Source organism: Erithacus rubecula (assembly GCF_903797595.1).
Source record: "Erithacus rubecula genome assembly, chromosome: 23".
Lineage (NCBI taxonomy): Eukaryota > Metazoa > Chordata > Aves > Passeriformes > Muscicapidae > Erithacus > Erithacus rubecula.
Genome location: NC_136675.1, coordinates 5,696,769 through 5,712,213, shown reverse-complemented (window position 1 = coordinate 5,712,213; position 15,445 = coordinate 5,696,769). Strand labels below are relative to the sequence as shown.

Genomic DNA, 15,445 nt, shown 5'->3' with positions numbered 1-15,445 from the left:
GACCGGGATCGGGACGGAAATCGGGACAGGGACCTGGATGAGGACCGGGATCAGAGTCGGGATCGCGACGGGATCAGTGTCAGAGTCGGGATCGGTATCACGACCCGGATCGGTGTCAGGATCGGTATCATAATTGGGATCGGTGTCAGAACCGGGATCGGTGTCAGAACTGGGATGGGTGTCAGAACCGGGATCGGTGTCAGAACCGGGATCGGTGTCAGGACCGGGATCGGTGTCAGAACTGGGATCGGTGTCAGAACCGGGATCGGTGTCAGGACCGGGATCGGTGTCAGAACTGGGATCGGTGTCAGAACCGGGATCGGTGCCAGAACCGGGATCGGTGTCAGGACCGGGACCGGGATCGCGCTCGCCGGGCGCCCCCTGGCGGCCGCGCGGCGCTGCCGAACAAAGGCCGGAACCGGGACCCCCCCGAGACCCCCCCGAACCCCCCGGGACCCATTTTGGGACCCTCAGAACCCTTTCTGGAACCGCCCGGACCCTCCCGCGGGCAGGGGGAGCCCGGAGACCCGGAACGGCCTCAAACCAGGGCTTGCAGCAGTTGGGGCTCAGGGATTTGAAAATAAACATTATAGGGAATTAAACATTTTAGAGGAATTACATCACCTTTCCCTGCACACGGCATTGGGAGGGGGAACAGGAGCCCCTGGAGACCCCCAAAATCAAGGGATGAGGTTTCACCCCTCCTGAAGGAACCTTTGTAACTCTCACCATCCACCTCAGCCAAACCTCAGCACCAACAAACCCCTCCTCACACCCAAACCCTTTGGTGAAAGTGAATCCAAACAACAAACGCACCAAACAACTTGTTGGGAGTAAAAAAATATGTTTTTTTTCTTTTCCTTTTAATTACATCAGTTATCAAAGAAAACGACGACAACAACGACAAAAAAAAAAAAAGCAGTGGTAACAAAAATACAAAGCTCTGAGGGTTTCTGGTTTTTGTTTGTTCTGTAATAGGCTGAGAGCAGCAGTGCAATTGTTTTAATTTAACTTCTGCTCTGAGTCCCTGCTGGCAGCATAGGAATAGGCTTTGCCCAGCACCAGGCGGTCCCGCAGCAGCTTGAAGAAGGCGTAGTAGTTGCTGAAGAGGATCAGAGCCAGAGAGATGGTCTGGTGCCACTTCTCTGAGGAAATCAGTGAGTAGAGCTGGTAGAAGATGACAGCTCCTTCCAGCAGGATCAGGATGTTGAGGATTCGCAGTGGTTTGCTGAAAAAGAACTGTGGGAGAGCAGGGGGGGAAAACCTTGGGTGAGTGGGGATGTTTGAGGTCTGGATGGAGTCTGGAGACTCTGCCTGACCCCCAGCAGCTCCCCCAGCTCCGAGGTGCCCACCAGGAGCAGCAGGACCCTGATGCTGCTGTGCTTTCCCTGACGCCAGCAGGGAGAGAGGAGCTTACGTGGAATCGGAAGTGCGAGACGTCCGAGGGCACAGCCACGTTGTAGTGACCCACGGCCTTGTAAACGTTCTTGCTGTGCTTCACCAGCACCCCCTGAGGCCACATGCACTCCTCAGTCCACCTGCAGGGACACAGAGATTCCTTAACCCCACCTGCAGGGACACAGAGATTCCTTAATTCCACCTGCAGGGACACAGAGATTCCTTAACCCCACCTGCAGGGACACAGAGATTCCTTAATTCCACCTGCAGGGACCAACAGTGTCTTTAACTCCACTTTAGGCAACCAGAGATTCCTTAATCTCACTTTAGGCAACAGAGATTATTTAATGCCACCTGCAATGACCAGGAGAGTCTTTAATCCCACTTTAGGCAACAAAAGATTCCTTAATACAAGCTGCAGGAAACAAGAGAATCCTCATTCCCACTTTATGCAATGAAAGATTCCTTATTCCCACTTTATGCAACAAAAGATTCCTCATTCCCACTTTATGCAATTAATCCCACTGCAGGGAACAAGATAACAACTCAATCCCACTTCTGGCAACAATAGAGCCCTTATTCCCACTTTAGGCAACAACAATAATCCCACTTCAGGCAAAAAAAATATCCTTAATCCCACTTGCAAAGAACCAGAGATTCCTTAACCCCACCTGCATGGGGCACTGGGCTGTGCTGCCTCCCCAGCAGCAGTGAGGAATTCTGCTCCCAGTTTGGAATTGTCACCGTGGCAGTGACAAACTGCAGGTAGCTGTGGCCAGGAGCAGCAGGCACCTGGCCAAAAATCAGCTCTGCTTGGCAGGGCACAGTGTCCAGAGTGTCTGTGCTGCTGGATGTGTCAGACAACAACTCTGCTCACACTTTTTACTTCAAGGCTGAGCTGCCCACCCACCCAGCAAAAGGGAAACTGCAGGAGAGAATTCCTTACTGGTGCTGCAGCACGTTGGAGCAGAGGGCTGGATCCACCTTCTGCCAGCAGCCCAGGTGTGCTGCAGCCTTGTGCAGCAGGTCACAGTAGCGAGCAGGCAGCAGGTACTGCATGAGGATCACTGAGGTGCTGATGGAAACCAGCAGGAACAGCTCACAGGACCAGCGCTTGTCGTAGTACTGGGTGTTCTGGGGGACAGCAAGGAGTGACAGTGTGGGACACTGTGGGACATGTCTGGACAGCCTCAGCTGCCCAAGGTATCACACACAAAGCATTCAGGCAGGTAAAACAATGAGAGCTCTGCATGGAGCTGTTGATCCCCTGGAAAGGCAGAGCCCATGTGGGATGGGGGATGGAGAATTCCTGCAAAATATTTGTCCCATTGTTTTAGGCTGTAATACAGGATGTGACCAAAAGTTTGTATTCTGTCATCATCTGTTAAACCAGGTGGGGCAGTGACCCTTATCTCCATGGAGATATCCTCTGCTAATGGGCCATCTTTAAACCAGCTGGGGCAATCAGCTTTATCTTTCCACAGCCCACCCTCCCTCCAGGAGATATCTCCTGTTAATGGGCCATTGTTTAAAACTGGGTGTGGCAGTGATTCTTATCTATGTGGGAATTATCTCCTGTTAATGGGCCATTGTTTAAAACTGGGTGTGGCAGTGATCTTTATCTCCTGGCACACATTATCTGCTAATGGGCCATCTTTAAACCAGCTGGGCAATCATCTTTATCTTTCCCACAGCCCATCCTCCCTCCAGGAGATATCTCCTGTTCATGGCCGTTGAGTCCCAGTGCATGACTGATAAAATTCCATCATCCCACTGGGAGATGCTCCACCCAGGGGGAGGAGACAAACATTTCCAAATTAGGTAAAAAACTGAGATTTTGGACAGCAAGTTATCCGTCTTCCCACTGGATTCCAGAGGAAAGCCAGACCTTCCCACATCATCCCTGGACCTTCAGAGGAAACTGCACCTTCTCCAGGAGCACTGCTCCAGCTGAGCCACATCTGCCACTGCAGGAGGATGCAGCACCATGGAATGGGACTGTGCCACCACCCTGACTGACTGACTGTGTCAGCTTGGATTCTGACTCTGGCACAGGTTGGGATTGTTGTTTGTAATACTGCATTTCTATTTTAATTTTCCTAGTAAAGAACTGTTATTCCTATTCCCATATCTTTCCCTGAGAGCTCCTTAATTTCAAAATTATAATTATTCAAGGGTTTATACTGTCCATTTCAAAGAGAAGCCTTTATTGGCTTCAAAGCCTTTATTGGCAGACACCTGTCCTCCAAACCAGGCCAGCCCTCACCTCCAAAAGCAGGAGGCAGCTCCTGCTGCTGATGGAGCAGGGCACAGCCACAGCCTCACCCTGAGGTCCCTTCCCAAGGAAGGACAGCCCCCCTCCCTGTGCCACCTCCCAGCCTGGCCTCACCTTGACAAACCACACGGGCACAAAGGCCACGTAGTAGGCACTGAGCATGGAGCTCACCAGCACCTCCTTCATGCGCCAGTTGAAGTCCATTTTGAGGAACTCCACCTCGTTGCGGATGAGGTCGGGGGACAGGCAGCAGGCGTGGCTGGGCATGGCCTCCATGCCATACATCTGCCTCGTGTGCTGCTTCCAGGTCTCCTTCAGCACTGTCAGGTAGTCCCTGCCCCGGCTTGTCACCTCCCCCGTGTCCCTGGGGCCAATGTTGGCCACCTGGGTGAAGAGCCCTGCCTTCCTGAAGTCACAGTTCAGCTGGAGGAAGGGGATGTACATCCCAAACCTGGAAAAACACAGAGCTCAGTGCTTGCAGCCCATCCCAAATTTCCCTGTGTGGGGTTCTGAGATGGAAGAGCTCAAGGATGGGATGGTGGAAGGTGTCCCTGAACCTGCTGGATGAGTTTTAAGATTCCTCTCTCAACCCAAATCAGTCTGGGATTCCATGACTCCAAAAAGAGCTCAAACACAAGCAGCAAATCTCTCTGGGTATTTCCCACTGCTGCAAATCTCTGTGGATATTTCCTGACGTAGTGAAGCAGTGAAATCTGTAGTGAAACACCCCAAACCTGCCAAAATTCCAAGGATTTCTGGGTAAAATATTGGGAAAAACCCAGAAAAAATTCAGCCTAAAAAATCCAGAAACTCCCCAAAAATTTGCACTGAGAAATGCAAAAATTCTCCCAAAATTGCACTAAAAATGGCCCAAAAAGTCCTAAAATCGGCACTAAAACTCCCCAAACCTGCCAAAATTCCAAAGATTTCTGGGAAATATATTGGGAAAGATCTCCTAAAAAAAATCCATGCTAAAGTATCCTAAAGCCCCCTCCTAAAAGTCGTACAATTGGCAACCAGACACCCAAATTCTGCTCTGAAACAGCCCAAACCTGCCAAAATCCTAAGGATTTTTTCCAAAAAAACCCTCCAAAAAGGTCCTAAACTGGGGATACTCACGGGTAGCAGAGGAACAGGAGGTTGAGGAATGAGTAGGTCCTGAACAGGTGGATGATGGAGCGACACAAACTCCAGCCCGTGCCCGTGAGCACGGCGAAGCGAGTGACCACCAGGAAGATGGAACGTGCCAGGGAGACTTTGCCACTCTGGGAAGCCTGGGGGGCACAGGACAGAGCACAGCTGGGCACAGCTGGGAATTCCCTCAACTTCAAGGAGAAAACCCAGTGTGTAAAATCAGAGCTACAGTGGAAGAGCCAGGGAGAAGCTGGCACCAGGACATGGAGGATTTTTTGGGCAATCTGGGCTCTCCAAAACCTCTGGAATCTGGGGGTTGTTCCTCCTCTAGTTAAAGTCTGGTAGTCAGCAGTGCCCAGCACACTGTCCTGGCACTGCTCACCATGGGGATTCCACACTGAGCATTCCTGGGGAAAGATGGAGTGATGGAGAGAGCAGGAAAAGAGCCAGAGGGGAGGAGGGGATCACAGCCACCAGAGCCTGGCTGAGACAGAAATTCAGAGAAGGACAGAGAGCCAGCAGGAGCAGTGCTCTGGGCAGCTCAGCTCTATTCTCTGCTCCTCCCATTGGAACAGCATGGGATTCTGAGCTGGGAATACCATAGAGGTTTCTAGGGGAGGATGGAGGAGTTTGGGGTGGCAGGAGGGACACAGAGTTTGCAAATCTCCTGCAGGGGCAGCTCTGGCTTTACCTCCTTGACGACAGCGCCGATGAGGCGCCGAGCCAGGACGATGGTTGTCACCGTCAGCACGTTGAAGTCGATGAGGTGAAAGTTCTGTGGGGACAAAACTAAAATTAATCCATTTCCATCAGCAGCAGGAACCCACAGTGAGCACAGAAAACCCCAAATTATTCTCTCTTCCAAGAGAATGCCAAGCAGCCAGCCTGAGCTGCCTTCAGGAGTAACCCTGAAGGATCAGATGCATTTTTTATCAAAAATATCTTTAACACTTTTACACTCAGTGATGAAAGAGACAACCTGGGAGCTGCAGCTGCCCCTTGGTGCTCACCAGGGAGGTGTGAGAAGGAGGGTGGGAGGGTGGGTACCACCACACTGTCTTGTAGATGTTGATGTAGTGCACGAAGAGGGCGACCAGGTGGCAGAAGAAGAGCTGCAGCTCGAACAGGACGCTCCTCTCCACGGGCAGCTCGGGGATCTTGCAGTGCCGCAGGGGAACGACTGTCTGAGCTGCCAGAGGGGGGCTGGACAGGCCTGTCCCTGAGCCACTCCTGCAGGAGAAAACAAGGGTTAACTGGGTGAAGCCTTCAGTTTCAGCTTTTCTCTTCTGCTTGGCTGTGCAGCTTTTAGTTTTAGATCAAGGGTTACCAGGATCTTTTCACAGGATGGTGAAGACACAGTCCTATTCCAGCTGGGGACTCAAGGACAATCTCTTCAAACATAGAATAAGCATTGAAGGATGAAACACCATAATTTGAGGCTATTAATTGCACAGTTGTATGCAAATGGTCTAAAACCTATAAAAGTGAGCTCTTGTGACCAATCTCTCTTTTGTTTCCAGCAGGGCAGGGTTTGGCCTCTGGAGGCCCCTCAATAAATTTAATTTTATTCCTCTTAACTCTGTCTAGCTCTGTTCTAGCTCCTCTAGGCATCAAGGGGAATGTCCTCCAGCTCCCCCCCACAGGTCTGAGATTGATTGGGAAACTCAAGCTATCAGAGTTGGCACAAATCACAAATTTCAGGCAGATGTGAGCAGGGATTTGCCCACACAAAGCAATATTTGGACTCAAGACATTTGGTATTAATCAAACCCAGGGTTGTGCTGTGCTACTCAGTGGCTCTCCTAATTAATTGGAAGCTTTCAGAGCTCAAGTTGGTGTTTACACATCTAAGAGTGCTTGAACATGAAAGGCACAGCAATTACACACAAGCCCTTGTTCATTCTTCACCTCCTGTTCACCTGAGGAGGAAAAACGAGTTTAGCCAGAGGTGCCTCCTGCTCTGAGCACAGACACAGTCCCAGAGTGATCCTCTGGATTGAGGGGAATTAATAACTCCAGATTGAACTGCAATCTCTAAATAACAACAGGAAAAGGAATCTTGGGGAATGGGATGAGCTTTAAGGTCAGGGAATGGGATGAGTTCTAAGATCAGGGAATGAATGAGCTTTAAAATCAAGGAATGAGATGAGCTTCAAGGTCAAAGAATGGAATGAGCTCCAAGGACAGATAATGGGATGAGCTTTAAGACCAAGGAATGGGATGAGCTCCAAAGTTAGGGAATGGGACAAGTTTTAGGGTTGGGAAGAATGGGATGATCTTTAAGATCAAGGAATGGGATGAGCTTTAATGTGAGAGAATGGGACAAGGTCTAAGGTCAGGGAATGGGATGAGTTTTAAGATCAGGGAATGGACTGAGCTCCAAGGTCAGGGAATGGGACAAGTTTTAGGGTTGGGGAATGGAAAGAGCTTTAAGATCAGGGAATGGGATGAACTCCAAGTTTAGGGAATGGGATGAGCTCCAAGTTTAGGGAATGGGATGAGCTTTAAGATCAGGGAATGGGATGAGCTTTAATGTCAAAGAATGGGATGAGCTCCAAGGCTGGGGAACGGGACAAACTTTACGGTTGGGGAATGGGATGAGCTTTAATACCAAGGAATGGGACGAGCTTTAGGGTCAGGGAATGGGATGAGCTTTATGGTTGGGGAACGGGATGAGCTTTAAGACCAAGGAATGGGACAGCTCTAGGGTCAGGGAATGGGAAGAGATTTAAGGTCAGGGAAAGGGATGAGTTTTAAGATCAGGGAATGGGATGAGCTTTAAGACCAAGGAATGCGACGAGCTTTAGGGTCAGGGAATGGGATGAGTTTTAAGATCAGGGAATGGGATGAGCTTTATGGCTGGGGAACGGGATGAGCTTTAAGACCAAGGAATGGGACAGCTCTAGGGTCAGGGAATGGGAAGAGATTTAAGGTCAGGGAATGGGATGAGTTTTAAGATCAGGGAATGGGATGAGCATTAAGACCAAGCAATGGAACAAGCTCCAATCTCCCCCCTCCCCAGCAGTGCGTACCTGGTGCGGGAGCGCACGCCGCTGACCGAGGCGCCGGCAGCGTGGGCGGCGGCGCCGGCCCCGGGCTCGCACAGGGGGTTGCGGCAGTAGGAGCTCCTGTTGGGACCCCGGCGTCCCCCGGCCATGCCCGGCAGCTGGGGCGCTGCTGGCTGCTCACTGCGGGCTGGGCCGGGCCCCCACCACTGCGGGGACACAGCAGCATCAGCACCCCCGGGCACAACACACACTGCTCCTCTGAGCCCAGGAGATCCAGGCACAACACACACTGCTCCTCTGAGCCCAGGAGATCCAGGCACAACACACACTGCTCCTCTGAGCCCAGGAGATCCATGCACAACACACACTGCTCCTCTGAGCCCAGGAGATCCATACACAACACACACTGCTCCTCTGAGCCCAGGAGATCCATACACAACACACACTGCTCCTCTGAGCCCTGAGCCCAGGAGATCCATACACAACACACACTGCTCCTCTGAGCCCAGGAGATCCATGCACAACACACACTGCTCCTCTGAGCCCAGGAGATCCAGGCACAACACACACTGCTCCTCTGAGCCCAGGAGATCCAGGCACAACACACACTGCTCCTCTGAGCCCAGGAGATCCATACACAGCACACACTGCTCCTGTGAGCCCAGGAGATCCAGGCACAACACACACTGCTCCTCTGAGCCCAGGAGATCCATACACAACACACACTGCTCCTCTGAGCCCAGGAGATCCAGGCACAACACACACTGCTCCTGTGAGCCCAGGAGATCCAGGCACAACACACACTGCTCCTCTGAGCCCAGGAGATCCATACACAACACACACTGCTCCTCTGAGCCCAGGAGATCCAGGCACAACACACACTGCTCCTGTGAGCCCAGGAGATCCATACACAACACACACTGCTCCTCTGAGCCCAGGAGATCCATACACAACACACACTGCTCCTCTGAGCCCAGGAGATCCATACACAACACACACTGCTCCTCTGAGCCCAGGAGATCCATACACAACACACACTGCTCCTCTGAGCCCTGAGCCCAGGAGATCCAGACACAACACACACTGCTCCTCTGAGCCCAGGAGATCCATACACAACACACACTGCTCCTCTGAGCCCAGGAGATCCATACACAACACACACTGCTGCTCTGAGCCCAGGAGATCCATGCACAACACACACTGCTCCTCTGAGCCCTGAGCCCAGGAGATCCAGGCACAACACACACTGCTCCTCTGGGCTTTGAGCCCAGGGAGATCCAGCCCTGCTGAGAATTCACTGCTCAAAACCATCCCATCTGCAGCCCTGCGCTGGGAGCCCTGTGTGCACTCCAGCTCCACAGTTTGCACCCAGGGATTCAGAATTTTGGGACCACACTTAAGGGATTGTCATGTTTGGACCCAAGAATTCAGAATTTTGGTTCCACACTTAAGGGATGCTTGACAGCTGAACCCAAGAATTCAGAATTTTGGGACCACACTCAAGGGATGTTTAAATTTGGACCCAAGAACTCAGAATTTTGGGACCACACTTAAGGGATGCTCAACAGCTGGACCCAATAATTCAGGATTTTGGGACCACACTTAAGGGATTCTCATGTTTGGACCCAAGAATTCAGAATTTTGGGACCACACTTAAGGGATGCTCAACAGCTGGACCCAATAATTCAGGATTTTGGGACCACACTTAAGGGATTCTCATGTTTGGACCCAAGAATTCAGAATTCTGGGACCACACTTAAGGGATGCTCAACAGCTGGACCCAAGAATTCAAAATTTTGGGACCACACTTAAGGGATTCTCAAGTTTGGCCCCAAGAATTCAAAATTCTGGGACCACACTCAAGGGATGCTTGATAGTTTAGACCCAAAAATTCAGAATTTTGGGACCACACTCAAGGGATATTTAAATTTGGACCCAAGAACTCAGGATTTTGGGACCACACTTAAGGGATGCTCAACAGCTGGACCCAATAATTCAGGATTTTGGGACCACACTTAAGGGATTCTCAAGTTTGGCCCCAAGAATTCAGAATTCTGGGACCACACTTAAGGGATGCTCAATAGCTAGACTCAAGAATTCAGAATTTTGGGATATTTTGGTATAATTTTGTATTAGAATTAAAGGTTACAGCTTTTTAAAATTATTGTTTTATTCTTGGCTCTTTTAGATGCGAAAAACACATTTTAGGGTATTTTTGGTTTGTGTTTTGATGGCACTGAGGTCAATGGGTTCAGTTTTTCCAGTGTTTGTTGGTTTTTTTTTTTTTTGCCACACTAAAAACTCATCCTAAGGTTTTTCAAGCTTTCTTTGGATCATGTTAACCTCAGGAGAATGCACACAAGTGATAAAAAAAAACCACATTTCCAAGTGAAATCTGAGCTGTGAGGGAAACTCAGCTCAATGACTGCACATTCCTTTTCCTGGTGGATCATTTCCAGCTTGAAATTTGCATCTGGAGCAACAAAATATCTGCTGAAGGTTTAGAAACTGATCTCAAAGGAGTTTTAAAGCTGATGCTGAGTTCAGGAGTTCTCCAAAAACTGCATCCTACAGCTGGATCTTGAGGGAGCTGCTGTTTTTGGGGAGTGCTGGAGCTCTGAAGGAGCAGTGGAAGCACAGACTGGGAAGAATTTGGGGTTCAGAGAGGAGCCAAAAAGGCTCCAGGAGGGAAACTGGAAATGTGGGTGCACGGTGTGGGCTGTAAAGGGAAATCTGGGGGTAAAATTTGGGGTGAAAGAGGCTCTGAGGGAGCAGCCAGGGCTGGGAAAGGGAAATGTGGGAGCACAAGTGCACTGGGGGGGCACAGGGGGGTCTGTGAGAGGGAAATGTGGGGGCTGCACAAAAGCTGAGAGGGACCCAGACAGGGCTGCAGGGGATCCTGGAGGGCTTGGAGAACCTGAGCGGGGTACGATGGAAAATTATGGGGGGATCAGTGAGGCTGAGGGGGTGTGGGGGGTTCTGAGGGGATGTGAGGGGTTCTGGGGGGCTATGAGGGGTTCTGGGGGGGATGTGAGGGGTTCTGAGGGGCTGTGAGGGGTTCTGGGGGGCTCTGGGGGCTGTGAGGGGCTCTGAGGGGCTGTGAGGGGTTCTGGGGGGGATGTGAGGGGTTCTGGGGGGATGTGAGGGGTTCTGGGGGGATGTGAGGGAGTTCTGGGGGGCTGTGAGGGGCTCTGGGGGGCTGTGAGGGGCTCTGGGGGGCTGTGAGGGAGTTCTGAGGGGATGTGAGGGGTTCTGGGGGGCTGTGAGGGGCTCTGGGGGGCTGTGAGGGGTTCTGGGGGGATGTGAGGGAGTTCTGGGGGGCTGTGAGGGGTTCTGGGGGGCTGTGAGGGAGCTCTGAGGGGATGTGAGGGGTTCTGGGGGGATGTGAGGGAGTTCTGGGGGGCTGTGAGGGGTTCTGGGGGGATGTGAGGGGTTCTGGGGGGATGTGAGGGGGTCCTGGGGGGGCTGTGAGGGGCTCTGGGGGGCTGTGAGGGGTTCTGGGGGGCTGTGAGGGGTTCTGGGGGGCTGTGAGGGAGTTCTGGGGGGATGTGAGGGAGTTCTGGGGGGCTGTGAGGGGCTCTGGGGGGGATGTGAGGGGTTCTGGGGGGATGTGAGGGAGTTCTGGGGGGATGTGAGGGGTTCTGAGGGGATGTGAGGGGTTCTGGGGGGATGTGAGGGAGTTCTGGGGGGCTGTGAGGGAGTTCTGGGGGGATGTGAGGGGTTCTGGGGGGATGTGAGGGTTCTGAGGGGCTGTGAGGGGTTCTGGGGGGCTGTGAGGGGTTCTGGGGGGCTGTGAGGGGTTCTGGGGGGATGTGAGGGGCCATGAGGTGTTGTGAGGGGCTGTGAGGGGTTCTGAGGGGCCCTAAGGGGCTCTGAGGGACCCTGAGGGAGCTCTGAGGGGCCATGAGGTGGTGTGAGGGGCCATGAGGGGTTCAGAGGAGGTTGTGAGGGGCCATGAGGGGTTCAGAGCGGGTTCTGAGAGGCTCAGACGGGTTCAGAGCGGGTTCTGAAGGGCCCTAAGGGGCTCTGAGGGGCTGTGAGGGGTTCTGAGGGGCCCTAAGGGGTTCAGAGCGAGATCTGAGGGGCCCTGAGGGGTTTAGAGCGGGTTCTGTGGAACCCTGAAGGGTTCAGAGCGGGTTCTGAGGAACCCTGAAGGGTTCAGAGCGGGTTCTGAGGAACCCTGAAGGGTTCAGAGCGGGTTCTGAGGGGCCATGAGGGGTTCAGAGCGGGTTCTGAGGGGCCATGAGGGGTTTAGAGCGGGTTCTGAGGGGCCATGAGGGGCTCGGGGGCTCCGGGCGAGGCCGCGCCGCGGGAGCCGCCCCCCTCACGGCGGCGGGGCGGGGCGAACCGCGGGGCTCTCCCGCGCCCCGCCCGCCACCCGCGCCGCTCCCCCCGCGGCTGCCGGGCGGGTTCTCCCCCCTCCCGGCCCGTTCCGCCCGTTCCCCCTCCCGGCCGCGCTGCCCCGGGCCCGGCTCCCCTCACCCATCGCCGGCCGCCGCTCCGCCTGCGCCGGGCACAATATGGCGGGCGGGGCGCGACGGCGGCCGGCGGGGGACAAGCAGCTGAGGGGCGCGAACGCGCTCGGAGCCACGCCCCCCGTGTGGCCACGCCCCCCGGCACCGCGTGGCGCCTTCCCGGTGTCACCGCGTGGAAACGGGAGAAATTCCCAAATTCACAGAACGAATAGGGTGGAACAGACCTTCAAGATCAAGTCAAATCCATCCCCTAATATCTCAACTAGATCATGGCACCAAGGGCCACATCCAGGCTTTGGATTGGTGACTCCACCGCCTCCCTGGGCAAATCATTCCGGTACTTTATCATTTTTTCTGTGAGAAATATTTTCCTAATATCCAACCTGTGCAACCCTGGTGCAGCTTGAGACTGTCCTCTGGTCCTGTCAGTGCTGCCTGGTGAGAGACCAACCCCACCTGAGCACAGCCACCTTTGAGAGAGTTACAGAGAGTGACCAGCTCACCCCTGAGTCTCCTTTTCTCCAGGCTGAACATCCCAATTCCTCACAGGGTTTGTGTCCAGCCCCTCACCACCCTCGTTATGACCTCCCTGCTGCTGCTGGCCACACCATTCCTGATCCACAGGCCAGGATGGCATTTTTGGCCACCTGGGCACACTCATACCCAACATCCCCAGATCCCTTTCTGCCTGTCCACTGTCCAGCCACACCATCCCAACCTATAATTTTCCAGGGCATCAAAATCAGCACTCGACACTTGGACTTGTTAAATTTCATTTTACTGGACTCTGCCATCCATCCATCTGCTCCAGGTCTCTCTGCAGAGCCAGCAGCCAGCTTTGCTCAGCTGGGAAATTAATAATCCACATGTCCATGCAGCTCCAGGCTCCTCCTGGCTGGGATTCACCTGCAGGGTTCAGCACCTCCCTTTGCTGGGGTTTGTTCAGTTATTTGCCCAGTTTTTTGGGGGGTTGATGCTTCAGCACAGATGGTTACACAAAGCTGAGAGCCAGCCCTGAGTGGGATTTAGATTTTGTTTCTTTTCTGGTCTTTTTTGGAGGTGTCCAAGGAATGACTGGTGGGGATGGGTCACAGATCTTGGAAGGCTTTTCCAACCTAAATTGGTTCTGGGATTGTGCAAAACTATCAAAAATCAGGAGTGGTCAGACATCTGATGCTTAAGGGAATTCTCCAAAGTTACCAGGACATCCCTAAAAATACAGTCAGGCTAAAAAATTCTATCTGGAATGTGATGGATGAACTTTTTCTGGTCGTGTCTAGTTCCAAATTCAGTGGTAAAATGAACACCTCCATCAGGAAACAGTTTATATTTCAGTTTTCCAAGGGAATTCCTGGGATCCAAGGGAGCCTCTGATGTTCTCCAACACTCCCAAAAAACCTGGCAGACGATTCCCATTTTCCAATCACAGCAAACAGTGTTTGAACTGATCCTCAAGCAGCTCTGGAATCCATCCCTCTTGGCAAAATGAGCAAGGAAAAAAATAAAAAAAACCCCCATGAAAACATATGGAAGGTTCAAATGAGCAGCACAGCTCTGTGCTCACTCCAGGAGGAGAAAATCCAAGGAATGACATCTCCACCCCAAATGGGCACTGCAGGAATTCCTCCCCCTCACTGCCCACATCTCACCCAAGGTGCTGGAGGTTGATCCATGCAGCAGGAATTCCCTGAGCTGTGATTTCCTCCCCAAAATCTCCCAGCTGGAACAATCCCTGCTCTCCTCTGCCTCCTCCTCCTCCTCCAGGGCCTCTCCAGGTTGCTGGAATCACCCTGATCCCAAGTTTTCTCTGGGAGAGCAGCAGGAGGGGGGGGTTAAGGGAGTTCAAAATGCACATTCCAGCTGTTTTTCTTGGCTCTGCTCGTGGCAGATGCTCTCATAAAAATTCAGATTTGTTCAAATTCACACAGGGAATCCAGCTGTGCTCTCCAAGCTGGAAGTTTGGAGGTAAAAGATCAACCCTCACTGTGCTTTCAGTGAGGCTGAGAGATAAAAAAATCCTGGGAAGCTGTGAAATTCCCATCCCTGGAGTGTTGGAGCAGGCTGGGATGGTGGAAGGTGGCCCTGGAATGGGACTGGAGCAGCTTTGAGGTCCCTCCCACCCCAAATTATTCCCTGAATCCACAATTTCATAAAATAAAGCTCGGAGCCACTTGCTTTATTGAAACAATCCAAACAGAAAATGGAAACCAGGGGGAAGGAATGGGGCAGGAAATGATGAAAACCAGGATTTTGTTGGGAAATACCAGAGAGGAGATGTGAACAGAGCCATGAACAACCAGGGGTTTTCTCTGGCTTGGGGTTTTCCCCCAAAATCCTACAAATCACAAGGTGTGGATAAACCCTTTGGGAAAAACAGGGGAGCAGAATTGCACTGGAAAGGGAAGGTTCTCCAGGTTCCTGAGGTTTCCCAGGAATCCTCATCCCAAATCCAACAATTAGGATGTCAGGCTAATTAGAGCATCTCTGAGAGGCACATCCCATGCTGAGGGGTTATTTTGGGATATCCAATGAGCTCCAGGGCTAAAATCTGCCTGGAGAGGAGCTGGGAGAGGGGAGGAAGGAAGGAAGGAAGGGAGCTGCCAGATCCTTGAGATGTTTGCAAAACACTCCCAGCACATCCAGTTAATTCAGAATATTCCCATTTCCACCCTGCCATAACATCCCAGTCCTGGCCAGGAAAATCCCACAAAAAGCCAGGCATGAGCTGGGTTATTCCAAAGGCATCAGCATTTATTCCATCTGGGAATAAACTGCACCCTAAGAGATGATCTCTAGCAAAAATATTTTTCCACTTGAGTGTCTTGGGTTGCAATAGAGGATGTGAGCAGAAATGTGGATTCTGTCACCATCTGTTAAACCAGGTGGGGCAGTGACCCTTATCTCCATGGAGATATCCTCTGCTAATGGGCCATCTTTAAACCAGCTGGGCAATCATCTTTATCTTTCCACAGCCCATCCTCCCTCCAGGAGATATCTCCTGTTAATGGGTCATTGTTTAAAACTGGGTGTGGCAGTGATCTTGATCTCCTGGCACACATTCTCTGCTAATGGGCCATCTTTAAACCAGCTGGGGCAATCATCTTTATCTTCCCACAGCCCATCCTCCCTCCAGGAGATATCTCCTGTTCATGGCC

The 15,445-nt window shown here is 52.3% G+C and overlaps 1 protein-coding gene across 1 annotated transcript; it reads right to left on the bottom strand.

The window, feature by feature from the left end:
• Nucleotides 1–824: 824 nt before the first annotated feature.
• TMEM39B (transmembrane protein 39B) lies at nt 825–12,367 on the bottom strand. Its single transcript, XM_079325459.1, has 9 exons — nt 12,298–12,367; nt 7,840–8,021; nt 5,818–6,037; nt 5,499–5,582; nt 4,793–4,947; nt 3,788–4,124; nt 2,345–2,532; nt 1,418–1,538; nt 825–1,239 (listed from the first exon to the last, which is right to left on the bottom strand). Exons 2-9 carry the CDS (start codon nt 7,962–7,964, stop codon nt 1,003–1,005), a joined length of 1,467 nt encoding a protein of 488 aa, XP_079181585.1. The 5' UTR covers nt 7,965–8,021; nt 12,298–12,367; the 3' UTR covers nt 825–1,002.
• Between the last annotated feature and the right edge of the window lie 3,078 nt (nt 12,368–15,445).